We start from the raw sequence: 27,105 nt of genomic DNA, 5'->3' as shown, positions 1-27,105 counted from the left end.
AGTTTTTTAAAAAGCGGATCGAGTAAGCATGCAGGACAAGTAGTTGTCAGCAGCAACTGTTATCAAAAACTAGCGTTGCGTTCAAATCGCGTTATTTTTCGTATATCAGGCTTAGAAGATGTGACGATTCAAAAGGAAAAATAAATTTAAAATTAATCTTCATTAGCACTCCATCAGTTCATCCTTAATTTTTTTGTATTGTAAAATTTTTTTCCAGATTTTCGAGCATCCATTACAAGCATCACAAAAACACACACACATAGATAAATAAATAATAAAAGTAATAATAACAGTTTTACATTGATGACTAACAGAATAAATAAAAAGTTAACCAACTAAGAAATAAATGACAAAAATTTTCTAGCACATACCGAATCCTTTTATATACTTGTCTCATTTAAGGGGATGTATACTTAACCTGTTACAGTATTCAAATTAGCAATCCTACTTTCAGTATGATAAAAGAACAGTTAGGGATGATTTTAAAGTATTTTTCCGGCAATAGATATACTGTGTTGCAATGATGATAATGGTCAATAAGATGACTAAAATTTAACCCTCTTTCCGTTTTCCAGAGGCCAAATATTGACAATATTATATCTGAAAACGCCGAGTGCTTCATCCTTCAGGGTACAACGCTCAGGCAAAGTTTTCACTCGTCTTCTTTTTTGCATCTTCAGGTCTTTTGTTGATACAAATACCTTCTTGTTCCAATACGTGACAAGCTAGATTTTGAAAAGATTATTTGCATTTTGCTGATGGAGATAGGCTAGATGCGCAGTTTTAAAAGCTGAGTGCACTATGGAGATACTTCTGGAAGTCTGCAAGAAATACCCATCATATTGAATCTTCATTGCACTTAAAGTTTAATCACCGTTTGTGATATAGATTCACTTTACGCAATTTTGTGTCAGAGTCACTAGTGTTATTGGATAGCCGCATTCATTTGAAATTTATCGGTACAGTTTATGAGTTGCTGATGTAGAGTTTTGTCGATGTTGAAGAAATAGAGGGAGGCTTTTATTGGTTATTTGGGGTCAGATCTTGATGAAATGGCTGTACTTTTAGTGTTTTGGGATCGCGGATTCATCTAGTCTCCTTCGCAGCCGTTACTAGGGTCGCCACGCAACGCTCCTCCCCACTAATAACGGCTGCGAAGGAGACCAGGATTCATCGGACTCTCGCAGAAACGTCTTTCAAGTACTTGTGTATTCACTTATAGGTTTGAAATTGGATGCCTTGCTGTCATTGCCATTATACGTTTTAGTGCCTCGTGGATTTTACTAGATGTACTTTTTGAACAGAAACAAAAACATTTTGTTATTGTTTTGTTGCGTTACCGGAGTTATGACAGTGAGAAAATTCATGATTTAATTTGTCTATAGATGTAGCGTTACATTTGTCGCTACTTAAGTACAAATGACTTACTTGATGTGAGCACATTGTAGTTCATTTCACTCACTTTAATGACGATACATGAAACGTCGTGGTCTAAAAGAATACAGACAGACGCAAATGCAAAATTTATTCCAAGAACGAAGATAAATGGTTCCCCCCAACGAACAAAAACATTTTTACAACGTGCAAATTTCAGAATTTTCTCTGGACTGAAGAAAACTTGGACGGTAACGACCCAACAAGGAGACGCCAGCCAATATTGGACTCCCATTTATAATTTGAATTGTTACCACAGCGGAATAATTTAATTTTCACTCGCTAACTTTCAAAACGCTTCTCGTGCTCTAAAATATTCTTCCAGCTGGCGGTAGCCTTCATTGACCTCTGATTCAAGTCACTAGCCTCAATTTCATGCTTCAAAGATCTTTCAAGATTTTTGCTGGGCAAGTTTTGCGCGGTTTGTGATATCAATTTTCCAACGGACAGCAAGATATTTGAAACATATTTGAGGCGGGAGATATGAAAAGCGAATCGATCGGCGCTTCTGTGGGGCTCGGAATTTTGGTTTTTCTACTGGTTCTTGCCATCATTGGAGTAATTCTCGTCAAAAAATATTTAAAAACTTTGAAAGGCCATAGGAACGACGGGAAGCTTGGACCCTTCATTTCATCGAGACAACCTCCGGAATTTATAATTCCTCCATACACTCTGCTCTCCAATGGAAGCGATGGAACAGCCACTCCGGTTAGTGAAAACGAAGAAATGCAACCAGACGTTGTTTTGGGGAAGACTCCCCCGCTTGCAGTTCGAAGATCTCTTTCAATGCCAGCTCCTTCAGCTCTATCAAGAGCCAGACAGGCTATGATTTTGACTCCAAGTGATGAAGGAGAGATGGCGGCCAGTTGGTCAACAAAGGAAGTCAGGCCTCAGTATCGCCGAACAGTGTCACACTTCACACCTCTTTCACCTCCAACCATGCGAGAACCAAAGAAAAAAGTTTCCATAGCGCCCTACGGAAAATTAGAAGTTTCCTTACAATATGTCACCACCAAGAAATTATTATTTGTTCAGGTATGTTTCTGTGATCCGTTTCCTGAACGAGTTTTACCTTGTTTAGCCGACTTGCCTCAGGTGAAAAGTGAATTACTACTAGAGTTAGAGTTCCTTGATTGATTCAAAATTAATTCCCCGCTCTCTTCCACCTCCTACCCCTCCCCCCGGGTAAAACATTCTTTCCTGTTAAGCGGTAAACTGAGTAAGTAAGGCTCTGTAAGGCTTATTTGAACAAAGCTGACTTGAAATTTGAAATTCGTTTTTGTGCTATTTAATTGAAGAGCTAAAGATAATATTCTTTTTTTTTTTTTCAGGTAAATGGAGCATTTGATTTGCCGCATGTTCGTCTATCTGGGGTTTCTACCCCATATGTTCGGGTTCACATGTTACCGAAGGATTCGAACACAGAGACAAGGTCGTTCTTCCTGAATCTTGCAACAAACCGCATTTGTATGTTCGATCAGTTAACACTAGTAGAAGCTCAAAAGTAAGTTGCTATTTTGTTTTATACGTAGCAAGCGTTCTCGTTGAGACTTAAACATTCTTGCCACGCGTCAATAAGGGGGAGAGAAAGCTTGTGGTTGTTATTGTTGTTTCTTTCTTTCTGCGACAGCTTGACGTTAACTCTTAAGCCGTTGTTACACGTTGAAACTTTTAGCTGAAACTGAAACAAGTTTCAGCAGGCGTCTCACCACGTGTAACATCTGGTTTCGAAATGTTGCTACCAGACTCCTGCAAAACAAGTTTATTCTAATTCCATGGCGTTGGCCGCGAGCGCGCGTTAGTAAAAAATGTAAAGGCCCGCTTAAACGGTTTTAATATTTGACCAACATTCATTCAACAAAAGTTGAACGGATGTTGGGCAAATGTTGGACGCAAAAACAAAGTTGTGCGGAGGCCGTTCAAACGGTTCCAACATTGCGCCAACAAAAGAGCCAACACTCACGCGAAATTTACGTCCAGATAAGCTACATGCCGCCATATTGATTTGACGAGATTGGAGCGTGCGTGTGTTCTACAGTGTTTGAATAGAGTGTTCAAACGGCTTCAAAACACCATTTAACTTCTTCGAGAACAAAGGAAAAGTTGAATCGATGTTGAATGAAAGTTTAAACCAATTTAAACTTGATTCAACACGCTTCCAACAAGCTTTCGACATTTTTTACGCTTTCAACAATGTTGGACGACCCGTTCAAACGCACCGAACATTTGGTTCAACAAAGTGTCGAGTTGCATGTTGAAGCAAGTGTTGACACCGTTTAACCGGGCCTTAACATGGCCACCTCATAATATGAGAAGAGACGAACCTTGGGCCAGCCTGTGAAACTCTTATTATGATCACCACTGCGGTCGTTGCAGGAGTAGAAAGCGGTTCTCCGTTTCGTGAAACTTGTCTCGCGACGGAAGTTCAACAAGGTTTCATGAAACCGACCATGTTACACTAGGCAACGCCTGCTGGAACTTGTTTCGCAGCGCCGTTGCAAATAGGTCTCAGCCAAAAGGTTAGACCTGTAACAGCAGCTTTTAAAGGGTTTAAAAGGGCAGAAAGATAGAACGATAACACATGACTAGGAAGAAGGCATGGCCAGCGCGAAGAACTTTGTTAGATCGCAGATCGCAAGATCGTCTTGCTCTCGCGTAAGATTCTCTCGAAATGAAATTCTTGGTCTTAAACCACTTTTCATTGATTTGTTCTGAGCCGAGTTGTTCAAAGGCTGATTAGCTCTTTCAGTGGGTTACGCATGGCAAAACGTGTATGTTGCCATGGTAAATAACCTCGATTGGCGGTTATCGAATTCGTAACAACTCGGTCCGGGACAAACGTTTTTAGCAGATAAAAATATATTGGAGTAGTGGATAGGGTTGTAAATAAAGAGGGAGTGTTTGTTTCATTTCATTGAGACAAACGGTGGATCTCTTCAAAACCATGTACGAGGTACTGGATCTTGTAACACCCCTCTAGAGGTATAACGCCCGGAGGGGGGGGGGGGGGTATAACGTCATTAACTTAGTACCGAAACCGAAAACAAGAGACTAAACAATTGAAACAATGACTTAGACTTAAAAACAAAAGAAAGCTGCTACAGTACGGAATGAAAAAGCACCCCACGAGAACTTTGCACAACAAGTTAGCGCAAGCTGGGTGATTACAGAGCAGCTTTGCTGGAAAAAATAAGATCATGTTTTTTCAACTGTGCAGTGAATATCTTTGCCAGCCTTTTAAGTTTGTTTCTACCATTAGTTGCACCTTGAAGTTTGTTGTTCTTGACTATGACAAGTTTTCACGAAGTGAATTTGTTGCTGAGGTGATGATGTCGCTTTTGCACGTCAACCTGTTGGAGGGAACAACTTTGTCACGCCATTTAATCTCCAAGACTATTAGCGACGTGAGTACCAAATCTTGTCTTGCTGTAACTTCATCCTGCTTTCATGCGATAAGCACAAGCACAAGCATAAGCACAGGACGTTCTCACACGTGAAAAAAGCAAGGAAAATCAGGCAATACGCAAGCGCAATAACGTCGGAGAAAATATGGAACGATCCCAAAATGGCGGACGAGGAACGGCTTATCCTTGTGCTTTTCTCACGTCCGTGCCCACTGGTGAAACAAGGACATGCGTGAGATAAGCACAAGCAGAAAAAAAAAGGAAAATTTCCTTTTCTTGTGCTTGTGTTAACGATTACTTGTCTTCTTTTCGGCTTTCTTCAAGACATAAAAAAAAAGAAAAAGAGATGTTTCCAATTTTAATTGGCCAAGTTCTTTTGTTTCGCAAGCAGATCTTCGAAGGACAAATTACAGTTCTTTCTGCTCTTTAATTCACCTTCATTTTTTTTCTCAGTCAGGGGGAAAAGGCTCTTTGACAGTCTCACTCTGCCAAAACCTACCTGCTGGCTCATTACACGTGACTATTCTGAGGGCAATGGGACTTCTTCCTCCAAAATCGGACCCCACTCCTGCTTCTGGGGGACTAGGTAAGATGTTTGTTCCTTTGTCACAAGCAATCGGTATTTTTATCTAGTATCCGAGAAAAAGTGTATTTGCTTTAATCATCAATAAACTGGGAACTAACCATTCCGTCTAGGGAACAATTATGAGCCTCTTAAGCGTCTATGTGCCAATCGGCAATAATCAAACAAAATCCGAAGAATGGAGGAAACCACTCTTAACGCTCCACGTTTTGGTGGGCTGGGCGATCCCACAATAACCTGTGCATTTATTGATCCAAACTCATAATTGGGCTGTAAATTCTATCATGGAACAAATGATTTCTCACTTACTTACGCTCGCCACCCTTCAATTCCAAAGTTTTTGTCAAGTGATCAACTTATTTGGTTACTTTGAGGGACAACCCATAATAACCAGTACCATACGGGTAAATAGTTCCTTTCGAGAGTTCTTATTGGTTAATTCGGAAGTAAAAATTCTTAACATGCATCCGGCTTTTCCCAGATAAAATTCATGTCTTCAATACGATGGCTTCATATCAACATCCTCGACAGGTTTCTTTCGATGTCACAAACTCGCCGTCTTGCATATTGCTTGATGGCTAATTGGTAGAGCACTCGACCGGCATCACTGATTTCATGACTTCGTGTTCAGCTGTTTTTTGTTTTTTTTTGCAGGCTTTCCTTTCGTTACTGTCATAGAATCTTCATATCATATCTTTATTTATCCTCGGATTTTAGAGTAGCTTGGTATAGCTACAGTCTCGGACAAAATTGTTGAAACACTTTACAATACCATGCCCTCCCACAATGTTGTTTTGGCAAATGGCCTCAGGAACTCGCGTTCAAACAACTTTGTGAGGGGAGAATAAGCCGCAAAAGCTTCAGATCTGTAAAGTCGTGTACTGTTCCAAGGAATTTTGTCACGGACTGTAGTATCTCCGAGCATTTATCCTCTCAACCATGACACAGCACTGAGGACAGAGCACGACATTCACCGGGAACTTTATGCTCTCCTACTCTTTGCGAATAGTGTGGGTTCTTTTACGTCTCACGGGGAGGAGTTATGAGAGGGGGCCTGGGGTTTATCTTTGCGCAATTTAAATATCTGTCTTTCATATAGTCTATTGTCGGAGGTAATTAGCAAAGTCTGTTAACATCCGAGCCGGCGAAACGAAACAACTGAAATGGCTTCGTCCAACAAAGGCAATCATTTGGTTAAGTCGTTTATGGTCCATCAGTGGTTCAGCTTGTACAGTATATATTAAAACAATTGTTCACCTCACTGTCATCAGAGATTACATTTCCAAACATGTTGAACTGCTTTCTCTTTTCCAGATACTGTTGTCAAAGTTCTCTGCTGTGTTCATGGTAAAGTTATCGAGCGAAAAAAGACCAAAGTGATCAAGAAGTCCTCTTCACCGATCTTCAACGAGACATTTGTGTTTACGATAAGGGAAGAAGAACTGCGACATTCGAGCGTAACGTGTGAGGTTTATGGAGGGGATACAGTGTTAAAAACGGAGAAAATTGGTTATATCAGTCTAGGATTGGAATCATTTGGTACTGAGGTCAGACAGTGGAATGACATGATGATGTCTCCTCTGAAATGGATCACAGAAACTCATTTGCTTCACGCATAGAACAGATATTAGTAGGTTGCAAAGGTCCTCTGTGGAGAGTGAAACGAGCCGAGCACTCGAGTCCCCCGCTTGGTAAATTTACGCGATTGCAGAAATGGTTAATCCGAATTGAAAACGACCCAAGCTTTAGGCCCATTAACCACCAAGGAAATTGCATCTTTAATATAGTAAGACAATCCTCTCATCTCTTGACAGGAATAACGTCTTCTTTATTGATTTATTGAATTAAAATTATTGTATAAAAGTTTTGATGTTATGTCTCGATAAATTTCGAAAAACTTCAAGCTTAATTTTTTCTACAAAGTAACAAAACAGTGTAACAACGCTGGTTAATCTTCTTAATGACATTCTAGTATAAATAAAGTTTAGATGTAGTTTTCTAATTACAATGCTAATTTTATAATTTCGCTTCAATAAAATATCTTTGACGCATAGCGAGTTGTTTAATTTTGGGCTAGTAAGTTAGTCAGCTTTCAAGCTATTCTACCCTATCAATGGAACCAGACAGTACGCCCCCTACAAACCCCTCCACCCCCTCTGCCTCCCTCCCCCCCTTGCTCTGCCTCTGTATGTTAATGCTCAGTTTACTGATAAAGCTATTTTTTACACTAGTTATCTAAAGCTAAAAGGGTCGTTTAAGTCACCAAGGATTTATCTGGGAAATTCTCGTCACGAAAATTGCGCACAGAGCAACTGAGCTATGGTTCGTCCTGTAACAATGTGCGTATGCGCGAGGTAGTAGCCAGACAGTGAGAATGTGCGATCGCGTGTGTGCACCAATCTTACACGTTGCTTTCTCAACCGTATTAGCAAAACATTTCTTGCCAGTGGCTACACGAGGGGCGCGCGTTCTCCCTTTATAGGTGGGTCACCACAATGTGAGCAGAATCTTGAAGGTCCTGAAGATCTGTCTTTCTTTTGTATTCGTCGTCTTTGTGCAAAGATTTTCGACCAATCTACTTACGTAAGTGTAGTGCCCAATCTTAAATCCTCTAAGATGATAACTCTTAATGCAAAGGTAGCCTTTTCGAAGGATGGTGTTTGTAGGGTCGGATGCGGTAATCATTCGCTTAACTTCTGACTCGCAATCTTCAAAAATCTTTGTGATGTTGTGTCATAGCGACAATGACGAAACCGATTCAACTCGGTAATTTATGAAGAAATCGAAGTAAATTTCATTTGTTTGTTTTTTGCACGACAGCAGCTTTTTCTATGTGGTGATTCGGCAAATCATCGTTTGGATAAACCGCTCTTGTTTCGCCATGGATCAAATCAAGCGCATCTCAAGAAATTTACCTCGCCGATTTTGAGATTGTTTTTCCGCCTACGGTGACGTGATCTTTGTCTCCGCAGCGCGCAGAACGATTTTTAGACAGAGCACAGTACCTCCAACCATACTTACATCACAGTACCACCATTCATATTGGTGCTAGTCATGCTGTGCAAGTTGTTTATTTCACTAATGTTTGTTATGTTACCCGCAGTAAAACAATTAGGAAATACTGGTGAAGCTGGCCAATTATTCGGCGAGTTCGCGACCTGAGAACTGCTAGAAATAACCAACATCTCATTCACCGCACTTTCCACCGTGTTGCCCAACCCAGCTGATGGAAAGAAAAGAGCTTCGACTGTGCCGGGGCGAATTAGCCTTAAAGACGGGAGCCTGAGAAGGAGTTTTCCAAACCGCGTTGGTTGATTAGGATACTGGGTACGAATATAATCTTCCAGCGCACACTGGGATCGTTCTTGGAGTCCTTCCACGTGTGCATAGCTGGAGAGTCCTTGGGAATCTGCAAAGAATGGATATAGAGAACATAAAAATGCACATGGCATATATTTGTCGGGCATAGTTTTCTAGGTAACTCAACATTTGGAAAAAAGATCAAAAACATAAAACAAACAGCGGCTACAAACATAATGATAAAGCGCATTTTACTTTTGACTTGACGTTTCGTATGCTACAACATAGACCTTCAGAAGTGACGGAAGAATAAATTCAAATATTATATATATAAAATTAAGAGGACTGGTAACTGGAGAGAATAAGATTAAAAAAGTAAGATAAATAGATAGCAGTGAAAACTGACCGTTTAATAAATCCACAGTTTTTCACTGCCAACGTTTTCGTTTAAAGCTGGTTTAAGGTCTCGTATTAGTAAAGTTTCCTTTGTTTTACAATGCAAATCAGAGCTACCATTTGCTAGAACTTGAAAATGGTCCCATTTTATGTTGTGACCTGTTTTTACTGCGTGATCTGCAATCGCGGAAGTTTATGAGCCAATCGCAAGCGACTTTATAATTCTTAAAGGAAATTTACACGTTCGCGTAAAAATTTTTCCATTTTTCAAACAATCACTAATGAGCTGGGCTGGGCTGGGCTGGGCTGGGCTGGGCGAAGTTTTCACGCATACGTGTAAATTTCCCGCACAAATTGTAACGTCGTTTCCGATTGGGTTATAAACGGTGACATTCGCTACGGCTAGAACATGTGCAATACCGTAATACTCTCCCTTTATAAGTACAACACAAGTTAATGTAACCTGCGCGCGGAGGGAATGAGCGCAAGCAAAGAGAAAGTCGCAATAACGAGCGCCGTCCTGTCGCCCGGCACGCAACTTACAGTTACTCACGCAATCGTGCTTACCTGGATTAAATAAAATAATAGCCTTGAGGCAACAAAACTCTGCAGAATCTATATGCAAATTCTTAAGCTTCTCGACCTGTTCTTCGAATAATCTTTGATTTTCAGCAGAATCGAACGCCACTGGTCCGTCGTTACTCACGGCTAACACGTCACCGTTAGAAGAGGGTGACAAAGCGCTGATTGTCAGCGGCTGTGCCATGTGAAATGGTGAGCAGTGTTGTGCAGCGCTCAGTATGAACAACTCACTCCAGCATGAACGCAGTAAAATTGATTGATCTGGGAGGGTAAACTCGGAGAAAAACGGAATGTTTTTGGCCCATTCAGCTATGGAAGCCAATAGCCTGACGCCGAGTTCCGAAGCATTTTCTAGTCCTGCAATGTTGGCAGGAATGCCGATGGATTGCTGGTATCGCGCAATGGTGTCTGCACGAAGTAACAACGTTATGTAGCTGGAGTAGAAGGATTGCGGATTGCGCATGTCACCCAGACCCATTTGGAGAGAGTTAGCGGTGTCTGATTGCGATGTCGAGATGCGCCCTTTTTGGACAGCTGTAAAAGAAAAACGTTTTAAAGAATGTTTAGTTCAGTTTAATGCAATCGCGACAGCAGTTCTTTTGTAATGAGAAATACGAAGCAAAATTAGAACTTAATGAATAACATAGTTGTAAATTGGGCGTAGGCAAAAAGAAAATAACTCCATGTTAGAAAAATACAATCAATCAATGAATTGAGACAAGAATGGTACAAGAAACGAGGAGCACTTAACGCGATCAGCCTCAGGGAAAGATCACAACTGAGAAAAGAAATAAAAGCTAGTGGTTTACCATCCTTCCTCATCCCTACTTTCATGCATTTTTTCAATCTGCAGTATTGGCAGTGATTCCTGTGTTGAATATCTACGGGACAGTTCTTGAATCCTCTGCAAGTGTACGAAAGATTGCGCCGAATGCTTCGTTTGAAAAAACTCTTGCATCCTTCGCATGTAAAAACTCCATAATGCTTGCCAGATGATTTATCGCCGCATACGACACACTCAATGGAGGGCTTAGGCGCTCTTGAACCTTCTTCGTTCTCCGAGCAATCCTCTGGTGAATAGAAAGCATTTTCAAGAAGAACAGGCGAATCCTCTCCGTTTGAAAATTCTGCAGCCAGATTTTCGGTTCGAGGTAGACCAGTGAGAGCGCCAATGTTTACATCAATTGTCGATGTGGTGTCATCCTTAAAACAATCCATAATAAACTTGAACCGAGGGTTAACTCGAGTCGTAAGCGTCAACTAACGGGGCTGATCGCGCTATTAATACAATCATGACTGGCTATTGTCGGACCGTGAGCGAAGAAGCAATTTATGAACAAAAGCAATTAGTTTTCTTTGTGCTCATTATGTAATATTTATCGCGTTACCCGTTACTTTGTATGAGGGTTACTATCATAGGCTTCATTGAAATCAGCTCTCACAGTCAAATAATAATGAAAATGTTTATGCGAAACCTAATTGTCCTTCTGGCACTTTAATTTGTTGTGACTGGGTATTTTTAAGGGATAATCTTTTTAGCTAATGAAATGTAAAGTTTCTGCTGAAGTTTTCATTGTTTTACGTTAATCAGAATTCCAGTTCTCTACTTTATGGGATGCACTCACGTACTCGTAGGCGCAAAGACAAAGCCAATGCAACAAACTTCGTACTTAAAAGTTAAGCGCTGAAAGGTACTGAACAAATGTGTACTCGGTATGGTTAACGCGAGAAAAAGGCCTTTTTATTTTATTCAAGTGAGGTGTAAGATGGAAGTCAAAATCTATCGACCAAAGGGCAAACAGGTTAGGTCTATGCTGCATTTTAATACGTATCGGCGGTGAACATAGAACAAAAGTCTCCAGAATTTAAAATTAATTTTCGGAAATAAAACCATTTCTCGTAATTCAAAGGTATAAAGACCATTTAATTATATTTCCTTGCATCAAAGGGAAAGCGGTGATATTTTTCATAACAGTTGGTTAACACTGGTAAATGAATTTTTCATTACCATCGGCGAGGTAAAGCATGTGGATTTGGAGAGTGCCGACTTGTATAAAGAGGTGGTGGACCTATACCACTTAGCAAAACATTGAAAAGTGACCTGAACCAAGAGAAATAAGCAGACAGGAAACATTATAAACGTAAGACGCCCACATCGTGTCAATTGTAAAAAAGTTAAAACCGCGTAGCGTGCCGGTCTTGAATAAACACGATGTGCACGTTTTCTGGTTGTTTTGCGTTTTCTGACTGGACCTGTTCAACCGTGAAGCGTCCACTAACTATTTCTGTGTTGTCTAAATTAGCCAAAGACCTCAACCTGCCACAAACGGTTTCTTGGTCTTTAAACGACAAACATATCAAGACAGTGAACATCCCGAGAACTTTAATTTGCGAACTGTCTGCGTTGATTTGCTCATGCGCACGATCAGTTTTCCATCATGCTCGTCACCAGATCCATTAGGGCTCTGATTTCTTAAATTGCAATCTTATTTAATTTTCTTCAGTTAATTTAACCTAAGTAAGGCTAAATAATATTCTTTATGTCACATAGTAGAGTTAAATTTGGAGAAAAAATCTGACGCATTGTGAATTTTTCTATGAACCAGTCTCGAACATCAATCAATTTATAGCCAGTATAAAATTGTTTCTACGTGAAAGTCAAAGATCATCCCAGTTAAACAGCAACTTAAAACCGTTGCCTAAAAAAGAAACGAGGCTCGAACGGGGAAATGTTCTGACCTTTCCACCATTTCATGTCCCATTTCAACATTTCGAGTTGCTATTCCGCTTTCGATGGATTGTTTCCGTTTACCCTATACTACTCCAGCAAGGATTGTTTGTCCGTTTGTGCTTTAACTGTATCACTTGTTTTAACAAGTGTCCATGCTATGTCGCAACCAACACTTGAAGCAACTTTGTTTTGTCTGAACTATTTCGATTTCTTGTAATTTGGGTTTTAACGGCAGCTCATACTTTCTCGATTGGGATTCAGATTTACCTGTTGACGTAATCCATTGTAATTGTTCAATGAGTCTGACCAAATTGCGCGCGCTTGGTTGGACAGTAATTGACGTCAATAAACAAACTTTGCGGAAGACGTTGTTTTCAAATTGACAGACTACACAAAAATGGCAGCGAAAAAGAAACATGTGGTCTCTGTACTACTTACAGACGAGGAAAATGACACAGTTCGAGAATTATTGGGACAGAAACGATTTGTAAGTATGGTGTCACTGATTTTTCCAGGCTGATATAGTTTGCTTGCATGCAGCATGCAGTGATCTTAGCCAGTACAAATTGCAAAGAAGCTTGAAAAAAGTCGAGGGTTTCATGATGACCATGTGATCACGCTGTTTTCTGTATTATCAACTAAGCTATTAATTAAGCATGCAATCTGGGACAAGGTCTGTTTGAAGAAATAAGCTAAATTGTTTGGCAGGTAGAGCAGCATGCAGAAAATTTCAATAGTCTTTCTTTAATTCAGTTCCAGCCCAGATATTTTTCCATTTAGGCATCTTTTACAAATGCTTGCTTTGTTCGATTTACGAAAGAAGAAAGCGTAAAGAAAGTTCCGATGTACAAAAGAGAAAAATGATTCTCGCATTTATCTGGGCTACTATAAAAAAGCATTTATTGTCCCTTAAAGACACCTGAAAATTTCAGATAGCTTCAACAGAACTCTAACCCATGACCTCTGCGGTACCCGTGCAATGCTATAAAGCCAAAGAGTAGGGAGTAGGCCCAATTGTTGGGCTCATGTCTTCCCGTGAAAGGACTCGATGAAACTAAGGTATATATGTACAGTGCGGGCTATAGACGAAAGATATAAATGAACTTTTTAGGTGTCTCTAAGAGACAATTGCTTTCTGAACTGCATGGTCCAGAATGATAAGCGCGCGGATCATTTCTCTCTTTCGTTTATTGCCCGCACTTCAAATATATCCATTTCTTTCACAGTTCCGATATCAAAAGTACGTTTGCATTTTCTAGTCCATAGCAACTGGAGTGGTTCAATTGTTTCTTGCTTTACCAAAAGACAGAAAAACTTGGGTGCACATTACCACTGGCGTAGTTTGTCTCGTAAAAGACGGTGTTGCCAAATCCTACTACATCAAAGTTCTGGATATTACGGTAAGTCATAACCTTTCCAGGAAAAAATATGTTACTAACAAAGAGCGAAGATTTCTCTCACTGACATCATTTTCCTCGAATTTCTAAAAAGGAATCCACGGAAAAGGTGTTAAGTTTTTGTCACGTTTGAGCGATCCGCTTTAACTCTCAAATATTTGAGCAATTGTAAATTCTTACGGAATATTATGATAGTGTTGAAATGGCCGACGAAGGCAATTAAAACATTGGTGATTCTTTGCAGATACCCTTTTGGGGTTTTACAAATCTGTTCTTGTACATTCTCTTTCCCTCAACATTTTTAGCAGAACAAGCATCACTTCGAGTCGTCAGGGGTGAGCTGTCCCCACCTATAGTCCCTCAATATGCAAACTACCTTGCGAGGTAGTTATTTGCAAGTATATTTGAAACCTGTTTAATTAAGTATGGGCATAGTCTGAATCCTTTCAGTCCGACCCATTTTCTCGTAAAAGGAGAAAGAGACTAGCAAAAATTAGCCAAATACAAATTATTTATTTATGTTTTATGCGTCAGTGAACATTGCTGTTGGTGTATCGACATTGGACTTTTAAGATATGTGGATTTCATTTGCGTTGTTTTAAGATGAAAGGAAAACTACTTACTTTTCCCAGGAAGTCCTTATGGGAAACCGGCTCACTTGAGAACAGCAAATTCCAAAAACTCAAATTCTGCTTATGGTGTTATTATGACTGACTTCCGTTTTTATTTAGTATTTATTTTTTATTTATATTTTCTTTTTCTTGAGTTTGACCAATTCAGCCGGACCATTTTACTAATCAAAGGAAGATTTAGTTGTGTGTTTTCAATTTGTCCTTAGAACCCTGGTAATGAGTGGGAACAAGAGATATATAAACAATTCAAGTATAAAACTGCAACTTCCACATTTCATACCTTCAATGCTCACGTGAGTGGAAACGTCAACCTATAATGGTGATGATATTGTATTTCTGTAGAATATTTCTTGTTTTAAATGATTTTGAGCCATTTTCAACCAAGCGCCGCGAAAAAAAGACCAATTACTCCATTTAACCAATCACAAAAGAGGTGAGAAAATAAGCCAATCATAACGCAGAGCGAACACATACGAGTGACAACGTGGCGCAAACCTTTAAGCCAATCACCAAACGAAGAAGCGAAAGAACAAAAGCCCAAGTCCCAGTCGTTCAAACGCTAGATAGTGCTATCCGTCGGATAAATCACTATCCAGTGGATAAGTAATAGCGTAACCAATTGCGCTATCCAGTGGATAATGATTTATGCGGTGGATAGCGTTATCCACCTTTTGAACAACTGAGGCCAGCTGTGTTTCATGTTTCTCTGGACACTGGCATGAATGCGGCCCTAAACCGAGATAGCACTATCCTTTTCTGCTCTCATCAGCAACTGTAAAACACCTTTGCCTTCACCTGTTTCGTACCAGGACTGTCGAGCCGGCCTTAATTTCTGTGACGAACAGGAGGCTGCTGACTTTCGTGCAGCCATAAAGGAAAGGATAAATGAGTTCAAGCGGAAAAGACAAGGTTAGTCAAAGCCTGATTTCCGTCGGATCTGGTCAGGATGGCTAGTAGCAAACGAAAATACAATAAGAAACTTTTTCATACCATACATACAACACCACTATGTGTTTTCTCGTTGGAATAGTGTAGTCCTGAGTGTTGTTGGTGATTGAGCGTTTCGACAACCTGAGCGGTGGAAGTCATTGTCAAGTCATCACGTGACTCTAAAGATGACTCAGTCCCGGTCAAGTTGTGGAAACGTCAATCGTTTTCAGGGGTACACTCACTCGGATAATCAAAGAGTACACATGGTAAACTAGGTTATTTACAAGGTGGCATATCACTGCTTTCGTCCCTGTTTATATATAACAAAGAACAACTTGAACCTTTTATGGGTTGTTAAAAATGGTGCTCGTTGGCGATATAATGAGAGCTCTGATTGGCTTATAATACTCTAGGGCACTATTCTAGCATTATACCCACTTGCTTTCATTCCCTTAAAGACCCCACTAATTAGTAAGTAGTTGATAATATACCTCTAAAATGACATAGTTTGAGAATCGTTGTGTAAATTAATTACGCTTGGCCTTTTTCTTCCACTTTAATTTTTGACAATGAGGGGCCATCAATTGAATAAAGTACTAAGTTGTCATAAAACGAACAAGGTGCCGATCAGCATACAGGGCGGATCGAGAAAACGCGGTGAATATTAAGTTCTTTATAGATCTTGGTAATCGAATGGAGCGTCACTGAAGCACACCTTCGAAACACACCAAGCACAATTTGCAATTGGGGTCGCTAATTAACAAATCAGAGTGCACTCGACATCGTTTCGAGATGAAACATTTTGTAAAAAGTCCTTGCGAAATTTACAACTTTTCCCTCAATACATTCCATTGCAACCGAGGCAATAGAAAAGTCTTAATCTAGTTCCAAACACTCAAGGTACGTCCATATCATTTAGGACGTGTTTATATACGATGTGCGAATATAGTGATATCAGCAATTTAGGGTCCCCAACAAAGCTAGTGCATTTTGATACTTTTACAGAGGCTCGTCAACGGCGTCAGTTAGCCCAGCAACAAATGCAAATGCAACAAATGCAGCAAATGCAACAGATGCAGCAGATGCAGTGGCAAAAGATGCAACAAATGCAACAATTACATAAACTACAGAAGATGCAGTCGCTTGTTGGAGGTCCCATTGGTCGAGCAGGGATGGCAAGGCCCAGGTTACAAGGTGTTCCAAGCATGGCCGGGCCAAGAATGATGATGAGACCACAGGGGTCCATGATGATGCAGCCACGTAAGAATATTAACAATGAGACCAAACTACACTGAATGCTTTTTTGAAAAAAGTCTGAAATATTTAATCACATCAGCAACGGGACCAGGGTGACAAAACATAAGCACTGGATCCTGGTGAAAGATCTAATCAACAATATAAATATATATAATTTCCATTTTTACCATTCCCATTATTATTGTTCTTCATCAGCTAATTCTGTTGAATTTCTGGTCTTAAGGATTGTATCATAATACACGTAAGGTCTCTACAAACCCTTGTCTTTGCTTGTAAAACCCTGACTAAGAAAGGCAGTGCCTTTAGATAAAATTGTCTCTCTTCACCGTTCAATCAGCCTTGCTCTTATTGGTTTTTGAAAATACTTTATTTCTCGATCTCTTAAATGACTGATCAATCACTCAATTAACCCATTTTACAGTTTTTTTGCTATGAATGGTTGCGAGACTGACGGTGACTTTGCATTGATACAGACCTTACTGCTTTTATCATGTAAATTGCCCTGTTGCAATTCTAATTTATATGGTAAAAGTAACATCTACCTTTTTCTTAAAAGTAACTATTTTGAGCAAGAGCCGTCATAACGTAGATTTGATTTCTACGTCATAACGTAACGTACTGTAACCAGCCTTCTTCAAGAAAAATATGAGAGTTTACATTGGATTGCTTCTATGTACACATTTATCCTGGATATTTATGGTAGAATATGTTAGCTACAACTAATTTGAATTCAAATACTAGATGATTAAAGGAAAACTATCGAAAAGTAACAGAACAGACTGTAAATAATAACTGAAATGAAATCTAATATGTTTCTTCATTGTCATTGTCTAAGAACCCTACTTTTTCTTAGCTCGTCCCAGGGCTCCTGGAGTTCAAATTCGTCCACAAATGTCAACCCAGGTCTCCATGATGCGGCCAGGGACGCCGAGACCACCAGCAAGAAATATAAGCGCTGCACCTCAGATCACTACTCCACGCCTCGGTGAGGAATCACACCAAGGCGGTCCTCCTCCACAGAGGAGGCCTCCTGAGAAGAGAGCTGCCCCTCCCATCGACGGTAAGCAAGTCAGTATGAGTGATAAAAATGACTGAAGATAAATGCAGAATTATTAAGGCCCAGTTTATGAGAGAAATGCTGTTTCGAGTGATAAGGTCCGCGCACTTTCAGTGTAGTTAACATTACGGATCTTTTGAATGACGCAAACGTCGCATCGTTTACCTCAACAGCGTTGAAACGTGCTTCATGTATTTAACAGGGTTGATTTGTGTAAGGTCAAAACTAAAAGTGTTTGGATAGTAGCGGGTGACTCTACCTTTGAAAAAGGGCCCATGCAGCCAGGTGGGTCTCCCTTCTTAACTACGATTTACCTCTCTCTTTATCTCTAAATAATTCACCTCGTTTGAAAAAAACAATGCAGGGAAAATATGACTCGCTACATGCGTACATTGGTTTGGAGAGAAACCCGAATTGAAACTGAATGTCAGGTTTTAAAAGAACGTACCACAACTAAATTTCCTTTGGCGCCTATGAAACGAATAGCACAAGTTTACTTTTGAGTTTACAAGGTCATCAGAATAAAGATGCTCTGTAATATTATTATTTCCTTTCATATTGCAGATCAGGTGAGTGCAATGGCTCCAAACCAACCATTAGGAAAAGGACCAACCATGGAGACAGGCAAGTGAACAAGTGAAAAATTTTCATACAAATATATTTATGTCACGTTTATTTTAATTAAGAGTGTAGACTTCCTTTTAGCGGGTCTTATGGAAATTTTACGATGTTTTAAGTGTTTGGCTTAAATGAAAATCCACTTGAACTCTTTGGATAAGAAAGCACTATTTAATGCTATGAATCATTGACCACAAATTCAACTTGTACATGGGACTCACTTATTGATTATTGCATATCTCTACTTGCAGAAGCAGCACCAAGCCCTGATGTTTCGCCTCAGCCAGCCAAGCAAAAGCCTAAAAAGGATAAGGGTAATTATTAAATTCTCAACCTCGGTTAATGCATTTCTCGTGCTCTGATTGGGTTACTCAATCTCGGTTATCAGCTGATGTACCTTAGTTTGACCTTATATGGCAAATGATTGCGCTTAGCGTTGCTAAGCTAACATTCCGGCGAAATTTCTCTCTGAATAAAGCAAAAAAACCCTTTTTGTGGAAAGTTTGGATCAATTCCGACGTTTAGAAATACGCGAAAAGGTAAGATATGTTTTTGTAATGAGCATGCGTCTGTCTGACCACCAGGTATTACACAACATCGCATCTTCATCAAGTTTTTTCGATTTCGCTCGGATTTACTCGCTTTCTTCGCTCGTATTTCGTACTTCCAAACTTTTGGAGTTTAAGGAATTTAATAAAACAATTATTCCATTTGCGCTTGCTGGATATGAGACTGGTTATATCCAACTCGGCGCGACGCGCCTCCATGGCTATTTACCATCTCATATCCAACGTGCGCTCATGGAATAATTGTTAAATGTTACGGGCCATAATCAGCTGTAAAAACTTTGGAGACAATGCGTGAGATTTCCTTTTGGAGTGTCATCTTTTACTGGAGGAATACTTTTCGAGGTTGTGCAAACCTTGTGTTAATTACATCAGTACATCTGACGACCATATCACTGAGCTGAAATATTTTCATTTATTTATCTAATTCATTTTACATACATTACAAACCAAACTAATAATGAGATTAGTCAAGTCAAGAAATCACTTTCTCCTTTTCACCCTTACTGAGTTTTCTTCTGCTTGCAGGGCTTTTGTCGTTTCTATTCAAACGAAAGCCAAAAGGAAAAACTCCCACACAAGCAACACCCTCATCAACGCAACAAGGTAGCACCCTGTTTGAGACGAAAGCAAGAACGTTGAAAAGAAAGATGCTGAGAAAGCGAACAACAACCTTCAGGGGCACCCATCGTCAATTTTCGGAAAATATCTGTTCGGAAGACGAATTGAGATCTAGAATTTATTTTCGGAACATTTGTTGTAAAATTTCTTGCTTGCCTGCCTATCCTATGATTTTCGAACATCTGGAAAATGGTATAATTGCCCACTTTTAACGGATTTTTACCCTAAAACGGTCACCAAGAATTTTCGGGAGTCTTTTTTCTGGCTGAAATTTTCAAAAAGGTAAGTCTTAATCCCTATTATTTTCGAATCACTAGACTTTCAGCTAGGAAATCCGAACAGATGAAAAATTTTTAGGGGATAAAAATATGCCTATATCTACTGTTTAAATACTAAAATACGTTTAATAATGCTATGTTTAACTAAGTGGTTTTGAACTATATTCTCGTTGGGTGCCCCTGAACCTTGTCTTCCGTCGTTAACTCTGGCATCAATTGAAGGCTTTCTTTATGCAGTATTTATTAGGTCATTTTTGAGCTCAAATGCAAACATGGAAGGCCACATACTCGCCTAAAGTTTATGTACACCTCGCTACGGAATTCGAGTGATGTGTTGTGAGGACGGTACGTGGCGTTTGCCCACGAATGGTTTTAAGAGGGAGATTCTGGTAACAATACGAAGAAATGTGGAAACGCAAGTGTTGATTTTGATATGCTGGGACTGGTAAGAAATAGTGTAGGGATAATAGGGAAATGTGAGCGAGTAACGGGCAATTTGAGCACGTTTCGGATGAAGTCAAGGAAAATAATAACGATACTAAGAAAATAAGTCATTTCTTTACCTTTAAGCTGAATTAAAACCATCAGTATAAACTTAATTTAAACATCAAGATGTGGCTCTGGCATTTTTGATTTTGTAGTAACTCCTATTCGTTCTCTCTTATTCCAGGTCCACCGACATCTGCGCCGGCAGCCCCAACCCAACCATCGACGCAACCTGCTTCATCAACGCAGCCCACTCGAACAGAACAGCTTGCTCCATCAGCACCTCCTGCTCCATTAACAAAGTCTGCTCAATCAGTACAGCCTGCTCAAGCCCCACCCCCTCCAAGCGTAGCTCCTCCACCTCCCCCTGCTCCAGAGTATACTCAGGCCCAGCCTGCTGTACCAGCAATGCAAGCTCCACCTCCCCCACAGGCTACTGGAGCGGAGCCAATGTCGGCACTCGCCGCTCCCCCACCGCCACCACCACCACCCCCACCACCTCGCCCTCAGTTAGATATGCCCTTCCCTGAAAGCTCGGGTCCCATTAGCGGACAAGGGTTTAATGAGCCAAGCCCTGGGGGTGGAGGTCTTCTTGACAGCATACTGGCGGGAACGACGCTCAAAAAGGTACAGCACGAAGACTATAAGGTTTAAAAATCTTGTAATCAACAGTCGGTTCTCCAGAAAGCAACAAGGAAATACTGCAGCCAAAGTGCGACCTGTCTTGAAGATCAAAAAGTATAAGGTGTATTTGTTCAAAATAGAAACGACAAGCTCACGCATGGTCAAATTTTTGGTTAAATTCTTCACACACATGCTGATGATTTTCACATCTCTGATAACTGTTAGCCATCTTTTTGAGAACGTCATCGCATGTTCATTGGGACAACATTAATTAAAGAAGTAGTAAGGCAATATTTCACATATTGAAAACGCTTTTAGGCGAAATGTATTTCCCGCTTGTATGGTGAAACATCGTATTACCAATTGACTTGTTCTTTTGTGTATTAAACAAAAATCATGTCTTGGCGTTGCAGGTTGATCGAACGGCTGTTCAAAAACCACAAAAAGAAGAATTTACAGGAATGATGGGAAACTTAGCAAGAGCATTAGACGAACGGCACAAAGTTATGCATTCCTCGGGTAAGTGAGATGAGGAACATTTTGAAAAGGCATTTAATTGGCCTCTTACCTCCGGAGCTTTTCAGAGGCAAGAATCAAGTTACTGAAACGTTTTAAGAATCCCATCTGGCAGAAGGCAGACGAATCAGTCATTCACAAGCACAGCTGAGAAGTTGAACGGGCACTAGCAATTACAATACACCCTTTGCAGCTGACGATCACGTGGTACAAAAACCGCCATACTGGAGAGCAACTTGACCACTGGGACATCTAAAACAAAGAAAATTTTAATTAAGTTGCTTTCTTTTAGATGCCCCAATGCGCAATTTGCTCTCCAGTGTGGCGGTTTTTGTACCATTGCAGCTGGTAATGGGCGTTTTACTCCCACGGTCTAAAAGTTCATGAGAATTTGGTGTTATTTTAATGTAATATCCCATAGCTGCAATCTGCATTCTCAATACCTGTCTATCGAACGGTGCAGTAAAATTGTGGGGTGAGTTTAAATATTGATCACCTGAGATCTCCGGGTTGGTAGTCCTCGTCCATCACCGTAACTACTCGGCCTCTGCCACGCTCCTTTTTCTTTCTTTTCGACTTCACTCAGTCGAAACGTGCGTTGCCGTCGCGTTTGACAGAAATTGAAAACAATTTTCTTCTATCCGTAGATGAAGACGATTCTGATATGGATGAAGAGTTCTGGGAAGATGACGATGAAGACTTCTGGTCCGATTAATGACTCGTTTCGCAGTCGAGGATCGACGAATTAACGATATCTATGCTTCTTTCATTATTAAATTGGAGTTTTGTTTATCAAAAATATGGTGCACATTGAATTTGTACACTTTCAAAAATCAAAGTGCTACCTTTTGTGCGGAGCTCTATCAACCTTAAGGCGCAACAGGAGCCCATCACTTTCGCTATCAGAGGATGCGCTATATTCACTCGACGAGACATCGACCGTATCAGAACTTTCGTCCGATGAGTCAACTGCCAATCTCTCCTCGCAGTCCGCCATTACCGATTTCTCAGCCTGATCGTGTGGGTAAAACAATGACTGTCATAGCTCTGTTTTTATTGGCTCTTCGAACTGAGGGCGTGTGAAACTTTCCCTGGGAAGCGTTCTAATAATAGATCTACTCGGGAAAGGGTTGACTCCAAGGCCAAGAATGGGAGATAGAGGCTCCTCTTGATGAGCTCCTGGGCGCAAATATTGTTTCAACACATTGACTCTTGACCCGCCTCTCACTGACGAGTAAAATGGTCTGGTGTTACACAATGGTGCTCCATACACAACGTCGTAAAAAGGGAAAGCTATCGGGATACTCGTTTTTATTGGGTTGAAAAACGCAAACCAATCAGGAAAGGATGCCTCTCACATGATCGACGTGACGTCAATATAACTTCTCTTCCGCCATTGGACAGACTGGTTGAGAGTTTAATTATTCGTCCAATGGTCTGGACAACATTAAGGGGATCGGGAAAGGACACCTCTGCCAAGTTGGGTACTACTTCCTTAATAGGCCAGTTTCGGATATGGCATGAAATGGAGGCTAATGCGGTGGAAATAATTTGCACGTGAAAAGATTCCCCCGCATTAGCCTCCACTTCATGCTCGATCCAACCCTTCCGTTGGAATACGAAACTTGAACCTTTCAGCTTGCCCTTAGAGGAAGGGGGGTAGGGGGGGGGGGGGGAAGGGAGGAGAAGGATTATTCCGAGTCCACGGTGCTGACCAACAAAATTGGGGAGGAGAAAGTTTATTTCTTCTTTCGCCCGCTCAATTACCCTTTGGGCCACAAAGTTTCAATGATCATAATCAAATGAGACAATGCTGTTGTCGTTCTAGCATTTAATTTTAGGGGGTCTTCGGAGGATTAAAATGATGAACAGTTACCGAAAAGATATACATTAAATTTACAAAATATTAACGCTCCATGGAAAACGTCTTTACCTTGCTAAAATCGCTCGCTATAATTGTAGCTCCACTGCAAAAAAGCTCTTACAATGACTTGCATCTATGCTACCGGCAAAAACGGTTAAGTCGTCAAAATTTACGAAAGTACAACCAACATGAAAACAGACTTAGATTTCCTGAAATCTGCGCGACAAAATCTTAATCAAATGAAAACTATAAAAGCGATCTGCTTTGCCAAAACTACTTAGATTTCAAACTACCTTCTACGTTCACGAGCAAAATGATTAACATCGAAACACTCCTGTGCTAGGGACCGGCCCTATTCAATATAGGTAACAAAAAAAGGTTTGTATACAAAAGAACAAAGTCATTACGACACCTCAGCACACTGTGTTTACTCTAATAACAAAATTATTCAACTTACGCTATAATTTTTGGTTTCAACCCAAGTAAGTTCCTTTTGATAAAATTGTTCGATGACAGCTGACTCGGAAAACTCAAAAACACTACGATACCATTTTCAATTATTCAAAAGCTCTTTCGTAAAAAAAAAAAAAGAAAAAGAAAAAGAAAAAGAGAAGTTTAAATGAATACGATATAAAATTTTAACTACTGATCGGTTTATTATCATTGGCAAACAGGCCCGGGTTGCTCAAAGAATGGTTAGCCCAAACCAGCGTTAAATACCATGAAAACCTCGAGGTTTTGATAACTCTCAACCACCGGTTAGCGCTAACCAGCTTTCGAGCAACCGGCCCTTATAAACTCTACCAGAAAACAATGAGTACCACAACAAAACGAGATTTTTACATTCACTTCTATAAAAACTAAGCTGCAAGTCCATCGGACATTTTAGGTCTTAAATTACGAGTGACAAGTCACCAGATAAACACAGTGGAAAATTTGACTTCTGAGGTAACATGTGAAACGATCTGAAGTAGATGTATTTTGAAACGAACCAAACAATGTGTTCCTTTTGTACAATCTTCAATAGCTCACCATGGGAACGCAATATTACATAAGGTAAATAATTACTACTTAAATTTTATTAGATAGTGTATCACGCTCGCTCGTCTCAATATGAATATCACAGAGCTGAAGCCTTCAAGGGAACAATGCACACTACACGAGTAGCTACAGGAGATGACAAACAGGGTTACAACAAAGAAATTACTCTGGCCAATAAGAACACACTATAACAATTCAACAACCGCCACCAAAGCTGATTGGCAGCAGAAGTGATGCATCATTTTTTTCGGCCTGGCCTCTGAGCATGGTCGAGCAAAACCAATGCTTTTGTAGACAATACCTACAGTCTTATCAATATCACAACTTAACATTTAATTCTTTCAATTCTACGTGCTTCTAAAACGGCACTTATCTAAAACAAAATCGCTGTATTATCTTCATGTCATTCTAATTTAAAGGGAACTTCTTTAGAGTTTTACTTCTTCGGCTGAGAAACGTATTTATTTATTAGATATTGTATGTCTTTACCAATTAATATTACTATTTACAAGAAATTATGAAAAAAATGTAAGTAACAAATTATCAATACTAGTCACCCCAAGGCTGTTATAGAAAATTCTTAATATTTCTGGGTCCAGTTGTTCAAAAGTTGTCTAAAAGCTGTTGAACACTAACTTGCGATTAAATACCGAGGTTTCAATTTTGCCCGTCTTTAAGCGTTACAATGCAATTATATGCGAGCGAAGAACTAAGTTAAGAACTGAGTCTAAGTCAAGGTTTAAGGTTGTGTCAACTTATTTGATCGGTAAATAAACTTTAAGTTTCCACAAGTCCAGGATTAGCTTAATCCAGCTTTGAACAACTGGAGAAAATGCATTATACCTTTGTGCGCCGATTGCATGGAAAATAACGTAAAAGGTTTTCCTTACTGTGTCTTTTCATCCACCACATTTCATCCACCAACTTTTGGGATTTGATAATGGACAGACAAAACCAATCCTCTCTTGCAGAAGTAAATTTACAGTGTATTTGTTGTGATTTGTGAAACTACGCCAGCCAGAGGGCTATGAATTTGGTTGGACATATCTGCTAAAAGACCTTTTGTTTCGTTATTGCAAGAACAAAAGATGAAGAATATTGCAAACAAGACAGGTTATAAAGGATGAAATTTTACAACAGCCTTGGGGCTTATGACATATGATGCCAGCATCACATAACAACAACCGTACATTTTAAACAAGCATTATTTAAAACAGAACGTTTAAATAATGCGATTTTTTTAATGCTATTGGAACATCTTCAACAAATTATTCAATGCTAGTGGGGTGTTGTTTAAAGTTGTAGCTAAAACTAATTACATTAGGTACATTTGTTCCAGAGAGGATAAACTAAAATTCTCTAATACTATGATATTTTAGACCTTTAACTCAGCGCAAACCATATGCTGCTGGAATGCCACCATCAAGACGAGGTCGCTTTGGAGCACCATCCTTGTCTATTTCACGTGGGTCATCCCTGCTTGGTGTCAGACGCCTCTGAACTTGATATGGTGAGGTTGGGGAGATTGAGGAGTGGGAATTAGGAGATGAAGAGTCCCTTTCACCTGGTTCGGCTTTGATGTTGACTGATGACATGCCCTGACCCACTGACGCATTAGGAACACCAAGACGATTCCCCAGTAAATTGCTTACTGGTACATTCCTAAAAAAAATTGTTAAGCAAGATAATGGTTAACTTACGGCTTACATTTTTTTTTTAAAATTAGTAGGAAGTCTACGAGCCATTAAAGACGTTTTCATGAACAGTGAATTACATGTACAAATTCAATTTATTGAAATTTGAGACAGACAGAAGAGAGGCGGCCACAATATCTTCCATTTCTTAACTTTACGAGTATTTAGTTTACCCTTTCACTTCTAAAATCTTTCTTTATAGATGTTACTTTGCCTTATGTAAAATGATTTTAACAGTGGAGAAGAGATCTCTTTGGGTGAACGAGCAGAGACCAGTATTCAAAAGAACAACAAGGCATGATATAAACAATAAAATGTGTGGTGTCTAGTGTGGTGCAAATAAGAGGTTAATAGAATATCTTTGTTAGAGAGAGAATGAATAGCGCATCTCAAAGAGTTGTCTTACTTCTATAACTGTCAAATCTATCCGTTTTGAAATGTTATGGAGATGATATCATTTGATTACGTTAAGAGGCAACAATAATGATTCTGTTTCACTCACCCTGCTTGAAGCAATCCGTGCATGTTACTCAACTGTTGTTGAAGCAGAGCTTGTTGCTGAATGAGGGGTAACGCAGCAGCTGGAAACTGTGCCAATTTTTGAGCTAGGGCCTCTGTGTTTTCCAAATGAAAATCTGATGGCAACCCCGACGGTAGAGTGGAGGAAAATGAAGGTGGTGCTGCTGAAGCCAGATTGGGCGTTGCCATGGAGAATATAGGTGTCGACAGAGAGTGGTTATCACCAGGGGTTTGCAGAGGAATAGAATTGAGAGAAATCACAGGAGTGGATAGAGGTTGATTGTCATGAGATGTCGCTACTGTCATTCCATGGCGATTAGGTTGCTGAAAAGATAATCAAGATTTCAGCAAAAGGGAGGGGTAACTTCAAATGATGCACTTATGTCCAGAAAAACAAGTAATTAGAAACATGACAAATTATGATATCCAACATAAAGTGTTGTTGTTTCACGAGATGCAACACTTTGATCCCTGGGCTAATCAATGTAAGTACAGGTTAATCTTGTCTTTTAAAAGGGTTTGAGTGAAAATCAAGGCACAGTACTTAGCCGGTGGTGACCGGCTTCCAATGAAAC

General features: G+C 39.9%; 4 protein-coding genes across 8 annotated transcripts in view; 2 read left to right on the top strand and 2 right to left on the bottom strand.

Moving 5' to 3' along the window:
• Positions 1-1,787: 1,787 nt before the first annotated feature.
• LOC137992079 (synaptotagmin-7-like) lies at positions 1,788-7,472 on the top strand. Its single transcript, XM_068837171.1, has 5 exons — positions 1,788-2,469; positions 2,766-2,938; positions 4,694-4,838; positions 5,292-5,424; positions 6,736-7,472. The coding sequence occupies exons 1-5, from the start codon at positions 1,918-1,920 to the stop codon at positions 7,038-7,040; spliced, it is 1,308 nt and encodes a 435-aa protein (XP_068693272.1). The 5' UTR covers positions 1,788-1,917; the 3' UTR covers positions 7,041-7,472.
• A 966-nt stretch (positions 7,473-8,438) lies between these two features.
• Positions 8,439-10,959, bottom strand: LOC137991108 (nuclear receptor subfamily 2 group F member 1-B-like). The gene is made up of 3 exons (XM_068836228.1): positions 10,509-10,959; positions 9,685-10,233; positions 8,439-8,830 (listed from the first exon to the last, which is right to left on the bottom strand). The coding sequence occupies exons 1-3, from the start codon at positions 10,915-10,917 to the stop codon at positions 8,439-8,441; spliced, it is 1,350 nt and encodes a 449-aa protein (XP_068692329.1). The 5' UTR covers positions 10,918-10,959.
• A 1,868-nt stretch (positions 10,960-12,827) lies between these two features.
• Positions 12,828-22,127, top strand: LOC137991106 (actin nucleation-promoting factor WAS-like). Its single transcript, XM_068836227.1, has 11 exons — positions 12,828-12,917; positions 13,690-13,830; positions 14,666-14,752; positions 15,269-15,368; positions 16,395-16,649; positions 17,500-17,706; positions 18,268-18,327; positions 18,573-18,635; positions 20,457-20,899; positions 21,310-21,415; positions 22,060-22,127. The coding sequence occupies exons 1-11, from the start codon at positions 12,828-12,830 to the stop codon at positions 22,125-22,127; spliced, it is 1,620 nt and encodes a 539-aa protein (XP_068692328.1).
• Positions 22,128-23,228: 1,101 nt separating this feature from the next.
• The window catches only part of LOC137992074 (myocyte-specific enhancer factor 2C-like), a 30,248-nt gene continuing 26,371 nt past the window's right edge, over positions 23,229-27,105 (bottom strand). For all 5 annotated transcript variants that reach the window (XM_068837164.1, XM_068837165.1, XM_068837161.1 and 2 more), the window contains 2 exons: positions 26,514-26,854; positions 23,229-25,979 (listed from right to left, as the gene is read on the bottom strand). In XM_068837164.1, the coding sequence (XP_068693265.1) occupies positions 25,706-25,979; positions 26,514-26,854 (615 nt within the window). In that variant the 3' untranslated portion in view covers positions 23,229-25,705. The remainder of the gene's footprint in view (positions 25,980-26,513; positions 26,855-27,105) is intronic.

The sequence above is a fragment of the Montipora foliosa genome, chromosome 2 (assembly GCF_036669935.1).
Source record: "Montipora foliosa isolate CH-2021 chromosome 2, ASM3666993v2, whole genome shotgun sequence".
Taxonomy (NCBI): Eukaryota; Metazoa; Cnidaria; class Anthozoa; order Scleractinia; family Acroporidae; genus Montipora; species Montipora foliosa.
The sequence above is the reverse complement of the archived record's forward strand: the minus strand, read 5'-3'. Positions and strand labels throughout refer to the sequence as shown.

What these genes read in the sequence shown, in the direction of transcription:
- LOC137991106 (XM_068836227.1), top strand. Translation starts at nt 12,828, where the DNA reads ATGGCAGCGAAAAAGAAACATGTGGTCTCTGTACTACTTACAGACGAG. An exon ending in TCAAAGTTCTGGATATTACG is followed by an intron (nt 13,831 to 14,665) that starts GTAAGTCATAAC and finishes ATTTGTCCTTAG; the next exon opens with AACCCTGGTAATGAGTGGGA. An exon ending in CAAAGTTATGCATTCCTCGG is followed by an intron (nt 21,416 to 22,059) that starts GTAAGTGAGATG and finishes TTCTATCCGTAG; the next exon opens with ATGAAGACGATTCTGATATG.
- LOC137991108 (XM_068836228.1), bottom strand. Translation starts at nt 10,917, where the DNA reads ATGGATTGTTTTAAGGATGACACCACATCGACAATTGATGTAAACATT. An exon ending in AGTAGGGATGAGGAAGGATG is followed by an intron (nt 10,234 to 10,508) that starts GTAAACCACTAG and finishes TTTCTTTTACAG; the next exon opens with CTGTCCAAAAAGGGCGCATC. An exon ending in TATTATTTTATTTAATCCAG is followed by an intron (nt 8,831 to 9,684) that starts GTAAGCACGATT and finishes CATTCTTTGCAG; the next exon opens with ATTCCCAAGGACTCTCCAGC.
- LOC137992079 (XM_068837171.1), top strand. Translation starts at nt 1,918, where the DNA reads ATGAAAAGCGAATCGATCGGCGCTTCTGTGGGGCTCGGAATTTTGGTT. An exon ending in TCTCCAAGACTATTAGCGAC is followed by an intron (nt 4,839 to 5,291) that starts GTGAGTACCAAA and finishes TTTTTTTCTCAG; the next exon opens with TCAGGGGGAAAAGGCTCTTT. An exon ending in TCCTGCTTCTGGGGGACTAG is followed by an intron (nt 5,425 to 6,735) that starts GTAAGATGTTTG and finishes TCTCTTTTCCAG; the next exon opens with ATACTGTTGTCAAAGTTCTC.